The 18,205-nt window shown below is 44.6% G+C and overlaps 1 protein-coding gene across 1 annotated transcript; it reads right to left on the reverse strand.

The window, feature by feature from the left end:
• Nucleotides 1–1,790: 1,790 nt before the first annotated feature.
• LOC6735833 (splicing factor U2AF 50 kDa subunit) lies at nucleotides 1,791–3,278 on the reverse strand. Its single transcript, XM_002082707.4, has one exon. It carries the CDS (start codon nucleotides 3,187–3,189, stop codon nucleotides 1,852–1,854), a length of 1,338 nt encoding a protein of 445 aa, XP_002082743.1. The 5' UTR covers nucleotides 3,190–3,278; the 3' UTR covers nucleotides 1,791–1,851.
• Nucleotides 3,279–18,205: the final 14,927 nt, after the last annotated feature.

An 18,205-nucleotide genomic window follows, 5' to 3' on the forward strand; every position in this document is an offset into this window, starting at 1 on the left:
TGCAGCAGTTTAGTTTATTAAGTTCGCTTTTGTCTGTGAACTTCACCGTGTATCTTAATTAAATCCGCACAAATTGAACGCATGCGAGATAGATGCTGAGATAGGATCTCGCGATCATTAGAAGAACAAATTTTTATGGATCGCCCTATCTGCATAGAGTATCTGTATCCCAGTATCTTTGGCAAATTTATACTGCGCCCGGGCATCTAAACTATCATTAGTGAAACACAACGTTCTGCAGATCCAGCTAATTAAGTTGGATAACTCGTTGGGACACAAATCAAGTGATGGATGCGATAAGTGAGGGAACAAGCTTCTGATTCCCTGCCAGCCACCGAATGGAACAATCAACGGAGGTGAAATGGGTAGAAAGAGTCGTTTAACAATCGATTTTGGAGGAAGGCGTTGCTCTGGCAGGAGCCCAGTGATTATCTACTACATCATATTCAAATGAAATGATGAGAATGCAATTAAAAATGCATAGAAGCCGCCGGGATGAAGGGCTCGGCGTTGGGTTCACTCAACTGTGGCTTTGATTGCTCAATTTCGATTACCTAACATCCAGACCCTAACCTCGGACACAATAGAGGGCGGAGAAGTTGCTGGACGAGATTAGAAGTCAATCCAGTTAATCCCCAAAGCGCAGCTGCCAGCTCATAAAAATCAACGAAGGAAAAAACTACACAATCAAAGAAACCCTTTTGGAGTTGATTCCTATCCCCCTCCAAAATCCCCACGAAAGTCTGGAATTTTTATTGTATCCGCATCTTTATGGGCGTTTATTAATTACCCATCGAGGCATTGATTTTCATGGGACAGCAGCAGCGGCTTCGAAAGAAGTCTTGGTTTTTTGGTGCCCCCGGAATGAAAGGCTCGCCTTCAGATCGTCTCCTCCGGTGAATGACAAAAGTCCAAGGCGTTGGATTAATTTGTGGCCACGGTCCACTCAAGTTCTCAAGTTCTTTCCCATCTCCTTCCTGGCACAATCTCCTCCAGTCCGATAAAGCGTTTAGCTGTGCTCGTCGTTGCCACTGATAAATCGCTCCGTTTGCAGATGGGCTTTCAACGCTCTCAGCACTGCACTGCGAGAAATGGGGAGTAACTCTCTGTGAGGAAGAAGTATAGGGTTTCTGGTTCTCAGATAATTACACCTTTGCCACCTGTCAAACTTGTTTCTCTCCGTGTGCTGACCATTTCATTACGCGTTCGAGTATTGTTGATCGGCTGTCGACCAAATGACCAAACTTCGAGATAAGAAAAGACCCCAACCCCAGGCGGGACGGATGATGATGCCCCAAGACCCTCGAAACGTGAAACCTGAGAAAATGCAACCGTTCGTCGGCGAGATAAGCAGCCGAAGAAGCTTCTCCATTGAAAAGGCATTAAGGCATTACCTGGGCTTCGTAATAAGCGGACGGTAGGTGTGAATATGCCGAGAAATGCCGGCGATAAAGCGTAAAGTTTAAAATTTTAATTAAGCAAGAGCTTTGGTCTGGCCCTTCCAGGGGAACTGGAAATAAAAGGGGAGCGGAGGAGCTGCTGCAGGAGCTGTCGGATTTCGAGCAGCTTTAAGGATTGCAGCTTAAGTCGGTCTGCCTAATTGAATTCCTGCCATCGTTTTTGGGGGCAAGGAGGCGTGTCCCCACATTCTGGGCCCAGATAACATAAAGCGTTAAGCAGATGATATCACAACAACGAGAGTGAAGAACTGGGTATTAACTTTCTTGTCGCTCGTGGCCTTGGCCACATCAGCTGACCGATTCAACAGGCATTATGATGGACTGACTATAATTGTACATGTTCATTTTAATATACATATCTGATATGTTAATATGGTTTATTATTTCGACTTTATTGAAGATCATCCGCCAGGTACTTTTCGGGATCGTAATACGAGGTCATCACGATGCGATCGCTGAACTTACGACCACTCAACGCCTTGAGGGCCTTCTGCGAATCCTCCACGGACTCGAACTGGACGAAGACCTTGCCACAGCCCCGCTTCGGAAATGGTCCGATGGGACGCGGGATCTTGATGCTGCGAACCTCTCCGAACTTGGCGCACTCCTGCTTGATGTCCGTGCGAATGTCCTCGAACTCCTCGTCGTCCAGCAGCTCCTCCGGCCGCACCATGTTCAGCAGGCAGAGAGTTTCGGTAGGTGAACCAGGGTCTAGTAGTGTGGATATTCCCGGTACCTGGACTACTGGTGCTGTGTGGCCGGGGAATGCGTTCTTTCCGCCTGGAATGGAACGCTGGACCACCAGCCTGCGATCCCCCAGCAGCATGCCGTGCAATCCAGCTATGGCGTGATCGGTAACCAAGGGATCGTAGTACTCGAAGAAGGCGAATCCCTTGTTCAGGCTCGTGTTGCCATCCATCACCAGATTCAGTCCTTTCAGTTCCCCAAAGGACTGCAGCAGTTCCTTGACCTGGTCCTGATTCAGGCAGGTGGGCAAGCCACCTACGTAGATCTTATTGGGGGAATCGGGGACAATAGTGGTCACAGGAATGGTAACATTTGGAGGATTGGCTATGGTGGTGTCCGGGACCCTAAATGACCTGTAGTTCTCCATCGCAGAGAATGAAATCGAGGGCACTGGCTGGTAGTCGTGTGGCCTTCGTATCTTCAAGGTCTGTCCGCGGAAGACCATCCCATCGAAATTCAAGGCCTGGGTGGCCTCGTCAATGGATCGGAATTCCAGAAAGGCAAAGTTCTTCTCCAGATTCGTTTGGCAAGTTAGCACTGCCTTCCCGTCCATGTAGTGCGAGCTTTTTGCTTCATATCCCAGAGCCGTGATCCGATGATTGAAGAACTGCATCATCTCCTCCTCCGTAACTCCGAATGGAATATTACCCACATACAGGCGGCGAGCTTGTCGAGTGATCATCGAAATCGCGGCGGACTCCCCCGCGTGTATGCCATCCGAAAGAATCCTGGAGGCAATCTGCCCGCTGGCCTGCATGGCCTTGTACTGCTGCGGAGTCAGGTGGCTATAACCCTCCGGTGAAATGTCCCAGGAGGTGGCGGGCCGGCCGAAACGTCGCTGCAGACGCGGCCTGTCTGTGAAAATGGTATCCGAACGGGAGGGCCGGGATCGAGAAATGGATTGCGACCGGAATGGCGAACGCGAACGTGAACGCGAACGCAGAGCATTCCAGGAACGATCCGTGGGCCGAAAACGTCTCATACTTTTCAGCTGAAATCCCTGAGCACCAGGCCTTGTTGGTGAACTAAAATGAAATCACAATAAATCTACTCCGATTAAAAAGTTTAGTGTGACAACTGGGGAAATCGATAACAAGCAATGTGACCACACTTAATCGAACAATCGTAACGTAAATTTAATTGTTGTCTACGTCTAACGAATTAAAAATTCTCTGCAATCCGGCAAATTTGTTCCATTCAGCATTCACATCTATCATTTAATGTATTCGATGCCAATGGCGGGGAGCTTGGATAAAAAACAATTAAGTCGTTTATCATACATCATCCGGATAGTTTTCAGCTTTCATTGTGCCTCGTTATATCTTTCGACAGAAAAACGTATCTACATACGTATCTGCGGGTGCATTTCCAGCGAATAATCATAATCATCATAATTTCCGTTAATATCGCCAATCAATTATAATTAATTGGCAACGGCTCGCCCGCAGGCCGAATAAATAGAGAAGAAGCAATTTGTTCAGGCCATGCTTTTTGGGTTCGTTTTTGGAGCTGCGTGTGTCTCCATCGCGATGTGTGGTCCTCCGAGCCCAGCTTCCCGCAGGGGATGAGCCGGGTATCCCATCCTCGCCGCATTCCTCGGAAACGCGACAACGACTTCATTTGGAACTGAGGGGCGGCTCAATTAATTCAGAAAGGCGACACAATAAAACTGTCAACTCAGATCGGACAAAAGAGGGATTTCCAACTTTAGGGGAGTACTATTCTATTCACCGTAGATATCCTGCTTGCATAACGATGCACAGAACGAATGATTTGAATAGAGGGACAAAGAAAAGTACAAGGCAAGAAATCAATTTGAATAAAATGCTCGTCTTTTCCCTCAGTGGATTCCCTTCCACCATTACCCCCTATAAACAACTTTGTCGAACCCACAACCAAGTGATAATTTATGTCCCGATCCTCGATCATCGACTGCACCACATGATCGCCTGCGGTCTGGGATCGGAGGGAGATCCTTTGTGGAGGCTCTCAGGTATCATTCCCCATCAGCTAGGATAATGGTCTACTGTTTAATGGCTATTTGATGGCCCGGCGATCGCGCACAGATAAAGATACAGATAGAGATACAGATACGGTCCCAGTCATGACTCAATGCCAATTTGACACTTGCGGGGAGTTTGAGATGGTGCATACTAAAATGCAATCTCTGTCCGGCATTAAGCCTAAATTAAATATATTTCATCGAGTGTCCAAAAACCAATTAATTCTTTGTCCGGCCGCTTGGGTTTGTGCTGCTGCCGAGGTTCCAATGGCCAGAACCTGTCCACAAGCCTGACAAACGCAATTAATTTGTCCATTTAAATTCAGGCAACGTCTCCCCGCCCGCCGATATTCTGACATATCCCCACATTGATGTCCATCGATGATATGGCGACATGGAGCCCGGATGAGGATGACGAAAGCCCCGACTCCTCATTCCCTCCCTCCGTTTTTTCGATCACCCATTTAGATTTGGGCCTTTTATTTGAACAATAACGACGAAGGCGATAAATTAATTTTTTCCTTGGCACACAAACAACTCAATAAAAATTCATAACATATTGTGCCACGTCTGCGTTTTGGCCAAATGGAAATCAGTCAAGAGGCCAAAACCCACACCCATTTTAAAGTCGTTCTGGCCAAAAGAGAATTTTTGGTTGGGTTGCGTGGGAACATCACTTCAATAAAAGTGTTATCATTATAACCAATAATAATAATAGCCGCTACTTAAATTTATTTTCTTCTATAGTAAATAACATTATGCAGCTTTATCTAAATTGGATAATTTTTGAAGGCTTAAAGATTCCTGATTTTGCCATTCGGAAATGATTTGGTTGAAATCTTGTGTCGCGTATTAAATTCCATAATAAATTAGATAACAAATCCGTTCATTTTAGCCAGGCTTATTCCGCGTTCGCTTTCCCATTCGTCAACATTTCCATTTGGATATTTCATTCAGAAAAATAAGCGCGAATTTGTGTTTTGTTAATTAAGCTCCCGTAAAAAAATTCTTGTTTGGTTAGTCGCCAGATGTCGAAGAGCCGTTTAAATTTCAGTATTTATTTTCGAAAATGTCCACATATATTTGACTACCAATAGTTTGTTTTCCATGCGGTTATAGATCTTTTTGCTGGATTGTTTGCGTGACTTTTAAATAAAACACTGGCATATTAACGAGCAAAGGAGACCTCACATGCCGAAAGAGTTTGTGCCTGGGATAGATTGCTATTGATTCACATGGAGGCCAAAGGCAGATTTGCGAGGTGGGGCCAAGTCCTCACTTGCGGTCAAAGGGCTTTCCACGAATTCGGGACCCAAATAAAAAGAGGACAAATCATTTTATAATGAACTTTGGGTTCGGGCCGCTTTCATTGATGGCTGATGGGTTCGTTACGTTGGATTTCGATTTCGATATCGGCGGCACCAATTGATTTGTGGCCTTAAGCGTGTGAACGTGATTTTATTATCAAATATTTTCCATGTTGTGTTAGTTTTAGTAAATTAAATAAATCATGCAATGGCAAAAAGCAAAAAGTTCTCTGTCCGAATTCGGTACGGTTTTGTCAACAAGAATATTTCAATTTATTTTCTGATGAATCAACAGAAAATAAAAAGCCATCACGAAATATAAAGCAAAATAATGAAAGCAGAAATAAAACAATTTTGCATACAGCTTTTGCCCTTTGCCCGGAGTGTGGCTGTCTCTCTCTCTCTCTGTGTTATTCCCCCTCTCGCTCCCACCATAAATATCTCTCGAGTGCATCCGCAACTACTTCAGATTACAGATTTCAGCATAACAATTTGTTTTTTGCCCTCATGCTCTCGTTTTTTGGCTTTTTTATAGTTTTATGCAATTTCTCGACAATTTGTCGGAGCCTTCTTCTCGTGCCACCGCTCCATTCTTCGGTTTTCGGGTGAGGAATTTGCATCATAAATTGTCAGAAATGTCATAAAAAGATATATATTTGTACATACTGCTGTACATACATTCCGTTCGCTCTTTGTTTTTGCCATCGCAGCGCAGCAGGGGAAGGGCTTCTTGTGGGAGGACATTGACATTCAGCTGGTTCTTCGTAATTTCATTTCACTTCACATCAGGCAGCTTCTCCTTTTTTTTGGGGCTTCTCCCTGTGCTGTGATGCAGTTGACTTAAGTCCGCAGGAGCCGCGCCCCTCCCCGATTTGCAGTCAGAAAGGGAATTCCTAATGATATTCCGCCCGAAATTATCTGCTTGGAGTTGGCAAAGGAGCCGGGTAATGCAGTTAGCTGAAATGCAATCACATCGGATGGCAGCAGCCTTAAGAACTGTGTGGTTAACTGCGAATCTGCTAGTTTAGTCTAAACTCAATTTCAATCTCTAATCATAGACCCCAAAAACCAGTCGGTTTCGAAACTTCAAAAAGATCTTTAAAGGCGGGCAATACAACACCATTTTCTTGTGGCTCTTCAAGATTTGATGGGGAAGTGGTTAAAACTATCCCATTTCTAATGGCAAGTGCTCCTCCAGTCGATGGCCGCTCTTCCACTTCTCTTCGCATCGAGATGAAACTATGGACAGCCTTTGTTTCAACCCCTGCGACAAGCCACAATCGCCATTAAATGGGGTCTTGCTCCCCAACTCAGAACTTCCCCCGCGTTGCACTTACACAATTTATAACTCCCCTTTTGGAATTTAACCCTTGAACGCTTCGCCTCTGAAATTGATTTCTATGCAATTGTTGTTTCGCTCGAAGACTTTGAAGGAATTTATGTTTATGTTTTTCCCTTGGCCATTCTGGCCGACATCGTTATAATTCAATAACCAGATTCCTTTCCCCTTCTTCGACGGGGGAAGAACGAACTCCCCCAATCGCTTTCCTTTGTCCCGCACAATGCGCTAAAATCAATTCAGAATTTATGCACTTTGGCTGGCTGGGTAATTTATTTTATGAATGTTTAATAATCTGTGCATTGAGTAAATTTATGACAATCGCATGTTAATTGCCTGCCTGGCGCCGATATGTCAAGTCAAACAGAGGAAGGGTCTTCAAGAAAGTGGGGTGGCAAGTCGAGTCGCCCGCTTTGTTTACATTCAATTTCATAAGTGGTAGTCGGTAGTCCAGGCGGAGATCCTTGGTGGTGTGCTCCACTGGCCATTGTTGACTCTGGTAGACTCAATCCCTCGGAATCCAACGTAGGCACTTGGCTGACATGTCGAACACATTATTAGAATATCGATTGAACTTGCCACCAGTCATTTGATGAGTGGGAAAACTATCCGGAAATCAACGGCAATTTGTGGTCAAGTTTTCGCATAAATACAATAGTTCTATTAGTGAAGCAGACACTTGTTTCATTCACCAAAGTCAATATAAGTTGTAAGGATATAACATTCCCAGGACCATTTCTCTCAAGCTAGGAAATTGGTTTAATATGTTCCAACCTCTTTGCTTGTGCAAGTCACAACATAATTTACGTTTTCTGTCTTTTTGAAGAGCTGAAATTCCTGGGGATGAGAGTCCTCCTGTGGACTCGTTTCGCTATTTACCTAAGCAACTTGACCTGTTCTTATCAAATGCCAGCTGAAACTCCACTGACTAGTTGGTGCCCCACTTGGAGCTCGTAAATCGCCAGAACTGCTGGTTGTTACCATCTCATGCCCTCCATCATCATCATGCTCAACGTGGAACCCAAAGCGACACTTGTTTGTCTGAGCGCTGTCGCGTGGCAACCTCTGACCTCTGTCCTCTGACCCCGACCTCTGTCCCCTGTCCTTTGTATTTCCGGAATCTCGTCGGGATCTCTTGGCCGGGCCAAATTTGCGGCACTGCCAGTGGTGTGGAGAGAGCTGCAGAAACTTTGAAGAGGCGAGCATGATTTATGGAAGCTCTGCACATCATAAGCGAATGCGTTTATCATTTTTTACACTCGAAGCCAAAGTGAAGCTGCAGCTTGGCCAAAATCTTGAAACTGGCGACGTTGACAAATGGCAAAAAACAGGCGGCAAATCCTGAAACCCCCCACCATCCTTTCCAAGCCTGGAAGTCCGTCCAAAAAGCTGCGGGACTGCTCTTAATTTGATCCCCAGTTTCTGGTGCGGCACGCGCATCCGGATTCCGGATAGGAAGATGCTCCTCTCGTGGCATCATTAAACATGCAATAGATACCTCCGCTGCTCCAAACTTTGTTTCTGTTGCCTTTAAAGCATTTGGCCAGTCAGTGTCGCATAAATTATTCTGTTAACAAGTTGTGTCAACATCATCATTAACAACGACCACGACAACTACACTACGGCTCAGGCACATCTCATTGTCGGTCCGAGTCTGAAGTCTGAAATGCGAGATGACTAGGTCCGCAGCCAGTGAAACTTTTTCTCATTCTCCTCCTCTATTGGCTAATGGGAAACATGTGTAGCCGCAAAAAGTTGGACATGCGAGTCGGCCAGGAGATCCCAGCCAAGAACGGAGTCATTTGCAATGGAAATCGACGGACTGAAGGTGACATTTTATGCCTCTAACGTCGTAGAAGATCCAGTAGCAAGCTGGTTAAAGAGAAACTTAAGCAAATGAAGTGTATTTTAATACAAATATTTCCTAGATTGTTCTAGGAACTGGTCTTCTGTTTATTTTATATAAACCTCCTACTGTTCAGTTGTTATGAATGGCAAGACCTTCCTGTTCTCGTCTTACCCAATCACAGTACGCAAGTTCCTAGAAACTGAAAAGCATTTATGAGCAATACTGTAGGATTTTATGGTTCCATTCGACACTTGACCATTCCACGCACAGCCAGGCGAACTTCCTCCCACTCGGCAGCGATTATCGAAGTCCAGGGGATGTCAACGAACCGAGGAACTCCATGGGTGCATTTTGGCCATTTGCGGATGGCCAAAGCCATGACCAAAGACGTGGAGAGACGGTGCCTTGTAGGCCGCCTCCATGGGCAATTATCGGCAATCGCAGAGGAAGCGATCCCAAGAAACATAAGTCAAAACCCGCGACTTCAGCGGTAATTGCAACAAAGTGGAAAACAAAGGAAAGGCGCCTAAGCAGTGGCGATTACCTTTTACGATTAGAGCGAAAAGTGTCAGGCGCTTTTCCGAGCGCGGAGCGAGGGAAATGGCCAATATGAATCATATTTTCCGATCGGTAAGCCCGCTTCCTGGTCAACAAACTCGCCGTTCGGAGAGCCAATAGCTAATTGGATTTCCCGAATGGATTTCGCAGCCGAGTACCAGGATTGGGCCATGCTCTAAACAATAATTGTGTGGCCGGCCGGCAGGAGGCGGGGGGAGATTCTGCTGGCCATTGTCAAAGGGTCTCCTACTCTGGCCCGGCTTTGTTACCCTCGGACACTGGGACACTACACTCGGGCACAAAGTGAAATTGTGCGTAAAATTCGTTGGTCACGTTTCCACGTCTGTTGACAATTGTTTTTCCGTCCCGTTGTTGTGTTTTCTGCCATTAAACGCGTGCACATGCTGCCCCAACTCCATTCACATTCCCATTTCCCAGTCCCGCTCCCTTCGCAGTTTTTATCCATCCTTAGATGACTGCAGTTCGTGTCATTTCCATTGTGTGGTCCCAGCACTCAAAGAAAAATAGTCAATACTGAGGTCACAAAATAGAAAACCTATAAAGGTGAGTAGGATTTTCAATAAGTATATAATATAATAATGACAGTGGAACGGGTATGTGTGGTATACATTTTCAAGAAGCACCTATTTCTCCGAGTGGAGTTCCCTCTGGCAACTGCAGCTAATCTTTTGTTTAGATGTTACATGGCTCAAAGGAAGGCAGCCGAGAGGAGGAAAATGGAACAGGAAGCGGTCCGCCACCCGCTGAGGCCTCAAATTAGGCACAAATTTCACTGGCCGAGTGTCAATTCTGATCATATCTGGGGACGCACTTGGCGAAATTGCATTGGCGACAGGGAACAGACAGGATGCACAGAGTTGGGATGATACGGGACCATGACGGAGAATCGGGGAGGGACTCGAGGACACACCTCAGTTCCCTTATCCGGGCATCGAAAGCATTACCAACAAAGGCAAATTAGGGGGAATCGGTAATGAAAACATTTTGAATTACTTCATACCATTCGGAGCTTCAATGATTTGTATTTAATTCTAAGATCTCGTATTCAAACTCCTTGCAAAAAACTCCTTAAAGTCAATGAAACAAACGAAACCTGAGTGGAACGCCGGTTAGCAAGCTCTGGGGTCACAAGAGGTCAACTGAAGAGGGCTTAAAGCCAGAGTTAAACGTAAAAACAACAGGAAACCGAACAGCACTCAAAGAAATCCTGCAACACTGACCAAAAACCTGAGGAGCAATAAGGAAACTCGAAGGGCGCTGAAGGATCGGGTCGGCGGAGTGAAGTGGCTTATAAAGGATTGCATTGCCAGGAAGCAAGGTTCATTGTGCAACGCCGCAGCAGCAGAAGGAACCACACCACACACACACACACCAATCCAACCAAAAACCCAAACTGAATAAGCCAAACGTAATGCACACACACCCCGTCACATCCTGTTCCCTCCTCCGCCCTTTTCCACCCACACTTTACTTACCTCGCGACTTTTGGTGTTTATTATGACCCACAGAGATCTTTGCTCAGAGCTGGCTATTACATGTTTTATAGGCAGATATATATATATTTTTAAAATATTTTTAAAGTGAGTGAGCATGCTAGTTAAATGGGTACTCTGCCCTGTCACGAACTTATAAGTATATTAATATAATTACTAATAAATATCTAGCTATTTTGGCTAATCTACAGTGGGCATCACTGTTTCGGAAATGATAAATGAGAGTCATGATTAAGTTTGTGAGGGGAGAGAAGGAGCATAAACCGTGAAAAGTCGAGTGAAATGCAGAAATTATTGCAAAATGTTTTTATGACGAATGAAAAATTCGTTGACTCTGCCTCGGATTTCTCTCATACGTTTGCTTCGCAGGACACCACCTCCAACCAACGCGAAACTCCTTGAATACTCCACCCTCTTCCATACTCGCTGTTCTTATTTTCAGTGCATTTATTTCAGGATCGGGCGTTTTTATTCGATATTGTGACGCATTGATGATGTGCGGATGTTTGAGTGTGGCCTGTGATGTCCTTCTGAGTCTGAATCTGCAGCTGTGTGCCGATTTTAAGCCTTTGGGCATTTTATTTGTTTTGTTTTAAATGACAGCAACCACCAGTAGAAGTGAAAAGGCAGGAATCGGAAATAAATTCTGTGAGAAGAACGAATTCCCCATGCTCTCCACATCATTCAATATTTAAGCCATGAACTACACTCAACATGTATATTGATATTGTTGTATTTCATATAATTTATATAATTTTGAATATTTAAATGAATATTTTTGTTTCTTTAATTCGAAGTATAAATATTGAACATGGTTTTGTATTTCCCTGAGGAGGCACACAATTTTCGCCACAACAACTAGAAGACTTTTGGTTTCTGAAACTGAAGCCCAAACCACTTAAAAAAAACTTCTTTTCACTTGGGCAATGAAAGATAGACCCATACCCCAGCAGGTATGTATGTATACAGTGTCCTTGACAGCCGCAGACTTTGCTCAAGGAATGTGGTCAGGACAGAGATACCCACATACAGAAACACACAGAAGGACGGACTCTGGAGCCAACAAACAATTCCCCCCACAAGCAAAATATTTGTATTTAATAAAGCCAGGCCAGAGTTCAGAGTTGAGAGTTGAGAGTCGGCGGGCCTGACTTTGCATACAACTTGCGGAATTTAATGTAGCCTGAGGAGTCGAGGACTCCGGAAAAATAAAATCAAGCAAAACAAAACGGACCGAAGTGCGGCCGATGCCAAGCGTAAAAACACAATAAAATAAAATTCGAACATGAAAAGCCTATTTAAAATGCTGACATACGAAATGCGAATGAACCGACACTTGAGGGCGCCACTGTGCCAGCGGCTGCGTGGCCGGGAAATGAACAGTGAACAGTGTGGAGCAAACGGGGGTGCGCGGGGGTTGAATGTCGGAAGGGAAAAGCGGGGATAAGGGTCTTGGCGGCATTACCATAAAAATGGAAACAAAAGGCGCAGGCACAACAAGATCCACTTGACTCCATCCTGCCGCACGAAAATTCCCCACCGAGAATGCGAAAATATGAAAATTGAGTGAGAATATGTAAATGTAATGAAATATTGTTTTTACTGAGGGAAAGTGCCTCAGTCGGAGGACTTCGCACATGACGAGGACCTCCGCCGCTCAATCCTTAGCCCCTTCATTTTGGCCAACAATTTATGCGTAACAAGTCGTTGCTCCATTTATCATTTCACTCCGTGATTTACACTCTCGCTTTTGCTTTGTCTCGGCTGGCAGGCGCGCTCCTTTTGGCCAAAATAATGGAGAGAATCCTGACGGACTAGCTGGCTGCCTGGCTGGCTGACTGGCTGGATGAGTGAGTGAGTGACTATCTGTCTGGGTATTGCAGCGGCTTGCGTCGGTTTGGGGCGGGCTGTTATTTAAATTATGAAAATTATTCAAACCGCAAATGGAATCATCATCATCTGTTATGGTTCCGAAAACAGAGCGGAGGAATCCCTGCCTCGAGGAGTGCGAGGTTTCTCAATCAGACCGTAAGATAATCCGCAAATGGCAATCAGAACGAAGAGGCCACTTTATGTAAAAAATGTGAACAGATTTCGGTATATTTCGTTTGTGGCCCGAGCTAACCCATCAGAGGTCCTTTCGCAAATTGATTTAGTAATCACGTCAGGCAGAGCTTCTCCTGCAACTTAGGCCATACCACCGAGTTGTAGATTCAATTGTGATGCCATGCTTACCTTTGCTTGGGATTATCTTAATTTCTTTCAAATTGCCTGTGACAGCTGCAAGATGCGTTTGCTGCCTCACTACAAGCTATTAATTATCTAAGCCAGCAATTCACAAATAACCAAGAGATAGTCAATCCCAGCCACATTTTCGACTGTCACAATGCACAATTTGTGGCCATTTAGGGGAGAGGCGCTCAAATAAATTAAATGAATGTTAACCCCAATACGAAACGTCATTAATAAATCCCAGAGCTGACCAATCCAAAATCAGACGTTAGCAATGTTTGCGCAAAATGACATTTGACCAAAATGTTTGCCACACACATGCGAGTGTATACATACGATTATACAAATGAAAAATGTCGGAATTATTTTGTTTGTCAGGTCACCGGTAAGGTAGGTAAACCGAACTCAGCTGGACTGCATAGATGGATGTGCAGATACTTACGTCTAATGAGTTAATTCAATTAAGAAGCCGAGCTGCAGCAGAAATGATGGGAAGTATGGGGTCTGGAGACCTCCGATGCGACTGCAATTTGACAGTTTTCAATTAGTCAAAGTGTCATTGGGTCATGAAAAGTCACAGAGGTCAGCCTCCGTCCGGATTTCCCAACCCACCGACCTCTTCTGCCTGTCTGCCTGCTAGAGTCGTACTTAACCAACCTACTTTTTAGCCAGTCTAGATACAGCAGCCGATAAATGCATCGAATTCGAAGTGCCCTTCCAGGAAATATGTTAGTAGAGTGAAGTAGAAGGGGAAGCGATAAGTGTGGCCAAATCCATAGTTTTGCTGAGTATTTTGACCAAGTCTGCAACTTATTCCGTTCCGTGCCCAGTTTAATTAGCCCATTGACACACCTTTGAGGTAAGAGTGAGTGAATTTGGGAGTTGTGGCGTTCGAGCAGATCGGACAGATAGACATGCCCTCCGCCAACTTTGGGTGAATAATTCATGAGCCCGGCTAGCTAAGCCCCCCAGCAAATGGGAAGAAAAAACGGCGAGGGGTATTAAAATCGACATTGCTAATTTAATGAGTTTCCTTCTCGGCCCGCTCTCTCCGCCTTTTCCCCGGTGGCAAAAATAAACACTCGAGCGTTAATGCACGAAATATTTAATTTATACTTACATCAACATTGGACAACCTTGGGTCCAAATGTTTTTATGGCCAGTCGGTCGGCAGCTGGCGATGACGAAGGGAGATGATGAGCGAATGGCAATGTGGCGAAAAGTTGGGTGGCGAATGAAGAGGGCCAAGCGCCAAAGGCGGCAACTTCTGACACGGCAGCGAATGGAAGGCTAATAAAAATCAAATATGAGGCACTCCTGATGGTTAGTCAAGGAGAAAGGACGACATCGCTTGCTCACTTGGCCAAAAGCATTGAGCAGGGCTCAAAGTAAGCTTCCCATAGGCCAACTTCATAAATAGTACAGAAGTCATAACAAATTAAGGATTGCAATTCAATCAAAGTGGTTTCATTCTCATAAGAGAACATTGGGAAGCCTCAAGTCAGCTCTATTTCTTTCATTTACACTACTTTCCGCTCAGTGTAACCTAATCCGACCCTGCGGCTTTCACCAGCCAAACTGAGACATGAGCAAAAAAATCAACAGCCAGGTGGGCGGCAGGTTGAAAGCCGGCGTGGCAGGGACCTCAACCTGAGGCACGTGGATATAAAGAAGACATTCACGGCACTTTGTTCGAACATTAAGTGGATTTAATGTAAACTTTATGTTTTCCTTAGGTTACGTGGTCGATTTCCGTTTTATTGCCTTAATTAAAAGGTCTTCCTTTTGCGCAAGTCCCCTTTTCCCCGCTGCAATCAACAATATTTATGACTATTTGAAATATTTATTTGCCCTTATGCCATTTTATGGGTGGCAGGGCAGCGATCCCGAACATATCCATCCCAGGTGAGCTCCTTCCCAGCGTGCTCCCCCGACAGTCATCAAATTGGAAAATGCGCTGGGCACAAAAATTAAAATCGCATTAAATTTGATGTTGGGGAAATTGTTATGGGCCCCCAAGTAGAAATTGGAGTGAGTTGGCTGTTGGCTGTGCAATGCAAGACCCTAGATAAGACAATAATGGGAGGGATTACTCTTCGCCAGCATCGCATTAAAAATTGAACGAATTCGAATTAATTCGAAATATGTAAACCTTGGCCAGCCAAGTTAATGGCGTAGATTACACAACGATCGCATCCGCACCTTTGGCTAAGAATCACACCTGTCTCCGTATGGCAGTTGTGACACCTGGGTAGGTGTTTATAGCCGAAAGACTTATTCAGAGATCAGTCCATAAATCCGCGCCATAAATCGACCACGCAATTCGCTGAGCTCGGCTGCAGATTACAAGGCTTTCTCGGCTCGAGAGCTTATCGCAAACAGATAAAAGCGATAACAAATAAAGAGCGGCGAAAGAGAATACACACTTTCCTTTTCAGCCGAGATAAGGCGAAAGATGAGCGGAAGGTGCCGCTAAATCACTTTGATGGGCTTATAAAACGGATTAACTCGGAGAATTCCCCATAAAGCTGCGTTCATGTCGAGCAAAGGGAGATGAGCTTGAATATCTCAGTTGCATGCTATGGTCATAAAACATCAGATCATAGTAACAATTGGATAGAGATACCTAATCCCGAGACTTAAGCCCCATAGATGCACAGAATCTTTAGTTCAATGAATGCATTTATTCGGATCTCTGGCTGCAATTTAACCCCAAAAGCGAGTGGGGAAAAAGCTATGAGAGCAGAGCGGAAAACAAAATGTTTATCTTGTGCAAGCATTTTGCTTTCCAAATCCACTTCCAGCTACGAAATTGTTGTATATTATTACTTGGGCAGCATTTTACAACTTCTCTTGACAACAACTTTGGGCTGCTTGACAACCCACTTGTGGAGCTGCCCCTTGTTGTTGTGTATATATTTTATTTTTATTTTATTTTCCAACGCTGTTGTTGTGTGGACCCCGAGCATTCGTCGTTGAGGTAAAATGCAAACATGAGGTTGTAAAAAGCGACGGAAACTAAGTTACCGAAAGCCTTTTTGGAGGCAGAAGCAGAAGCAGTTGCTCAAGTGCTGTAGGTAGATGCACGTAGCAAAATTCCCCAAGAAACTAGGCATTAATGAGCAGCGGAATATTTTAAAATACTTCGCTTTTCAAATAGATTAATCTAGCAAGCTAATAAAGATCTTAACTTTGTGTTTCTTTTAGAAATGTCATTAGTTTCAGGGACTAACATTTTCTGACAGTGTATTCAAAGCAGCCAGCAACCTCTTTAATGCAAACAATGAGGGTTTTACTTCCAGCCCTCAAAAAGGGAGCGAGTGAAAGAGACGGCGCTACCAGAGTGCCCTTTCGCCGTGCGCTCTGTCCCGCTCGCTCCCGCTCGGCAAATGACGGAGAGAGATGGGGATCCCCCTTTTTTGAGACTGCTCTTAATTGCGTAGGTTGGTAGCCGGCAGGGCAGCCCCTTCAGCCTCTTCACGAGCTGGGCACTCTCTGCTTATCTTTGGCTCCAACGTTCCCCGCACCTGCTGCACACCTTTTATGCCCCAACATCGTCTTCTGCCCCCACTTCCCTCTCCCTCACCATCACGGAGATGTGTACATTTTTACTAATTTACAACAATTTTCGTTGTACTTGAATACAAAATGCAACCGTTGCTTTTTCGCTCCCCAGCCCAACTGCGTGGTTAACACTCCACTGCCCCCACCTCGCTTTAACCCTTTGCACTGATAAAAAGACGGCATATTTTATTCGATACAACACTCCATTCTAGAAAACGAGAATTATCTTAAACCCATTGAACATTATACATTTAATATCTTTGGACTTCAAATTGAAGCTTCCTAGTTTTTCCCAGTGTAGTGCCCCCTACTCGACCACTTGCCCTGTGCTACTTTATGGTGAAGTACGCGAGGCATTAAGAAAAATATATGATGATGCACCTGAAAAGGGCTGGGGATCGGGCAATGGGGAATCCGTGCAATGGAGATGGCCAAGTCCCAAAATAAAAGTGGCAAGATGAAGCCAAGGAGAGGACCAGTTGCGAACAACAATGCAGGCTCACAAAATAATGTTTAAATGAGGTTAAGTTAGCGTAACTATTCTACTGCTAAGCCCCAACAAGCCCACCTGTCCAATTTCAGAGCTACATGGTCCACTATTATAAACAAATGCAGGTTTCTATGTTACATAAACGAATGGAAACTATTATATGCATTTAATAAAATAAACAAGTTTTTTATAGTTTCACTTTCCACAAAAGTAATATTTATCTTTTTTCGTTGGAATACAATGCACAACCCCCAGATTTCAACGATTTTTTTCTCCGTGCAGCGGGGAAGAATTTCCGAAATATTTGTGCAGCTTAAGGTGGAAATATATGAAAGTGGAGGTGTAGTGTATCTCTGCGCTTGTTCGCTTTCGTTGCTGGGGCTGAATTTCGGAATTTTGGCGCTAATTGGGTCAAGTGTGCCCCAAGTCTTGGCTAAAGCGACCTGTTACACCTGCTGGAAGACAATCGAGTGGGCGGAAGAGTGTGGGCGGTAAGCGGAGAACAATGAAGCTTACTTCCTATCCTTCAAGTTTGCTGAATAGATAACCCTATTACATATTTAACCAGCACAAGGATTCATAATTAAAGCACATATTTAGGACATTGAAAACCAGAGTACATTCACATGCACGATTGTATATGCAAAATGGGTGTTTAAGAAAATATTGGGGCTGGGGGAAAATTAAGCGAGGCGTTGGGAAATCGTTTTCGGCTGCGCTGAGTGGCTGAGCTTATTATTCCAGCTGGAAAAAGTGTGGCGGGCACTTTAGCACTTAATGAAATTAAAATTGCTCATAACGCTTTCCTCTCCTCGCGTTTTCGCCGGTTAAATGGAAGAGCACTTCTGTTTGAAGGAAAAGTGCATAATGCCAAATGAATTTCGAATGGAGCGATGACAAAAGCGAAACTTAATGCCGGCTCCTTTCGCAAATTGCCGCTGGCATCACATATTCAATATATGAGAGCTTGCGCCAGTGTAAATAAGCAAATAAGCGAATGTGTGGTTTCCATTATTAATAAACAAGTATCTGGCTGTGTCGGCGATATACATATATCATGCATCAGCATATGAATCCGCATGTATCCGTATTTACAAGGACCCCCTCGCCGGATTCCCCTTGGGATCTACCAAAAATAAATGC

This window comes from Drosophila simulans, chromosome 2R (genome assembly GCF_016746395.2).
Source record: "Drosophila simulans strain w501 chromosome 2R, Prin_Dsim_3.1, whole genome shotgun sequence".
Taxonomy (NCBI): Eukaryota; Metazoa; Arthropoda; class Insecta; order Diptera; family Drosophilidae; genus Drosophila; species Drosophila simulans.

Coding starts and splice junctions, on each gene's coding strand:
- LOC6735833 (XM_002082707.4), bottom strand. CDS start 3,189: ATGAGACGTTTTCGGCCCACGGATCGTTCCTGGAATGCTCTGCGTTCG.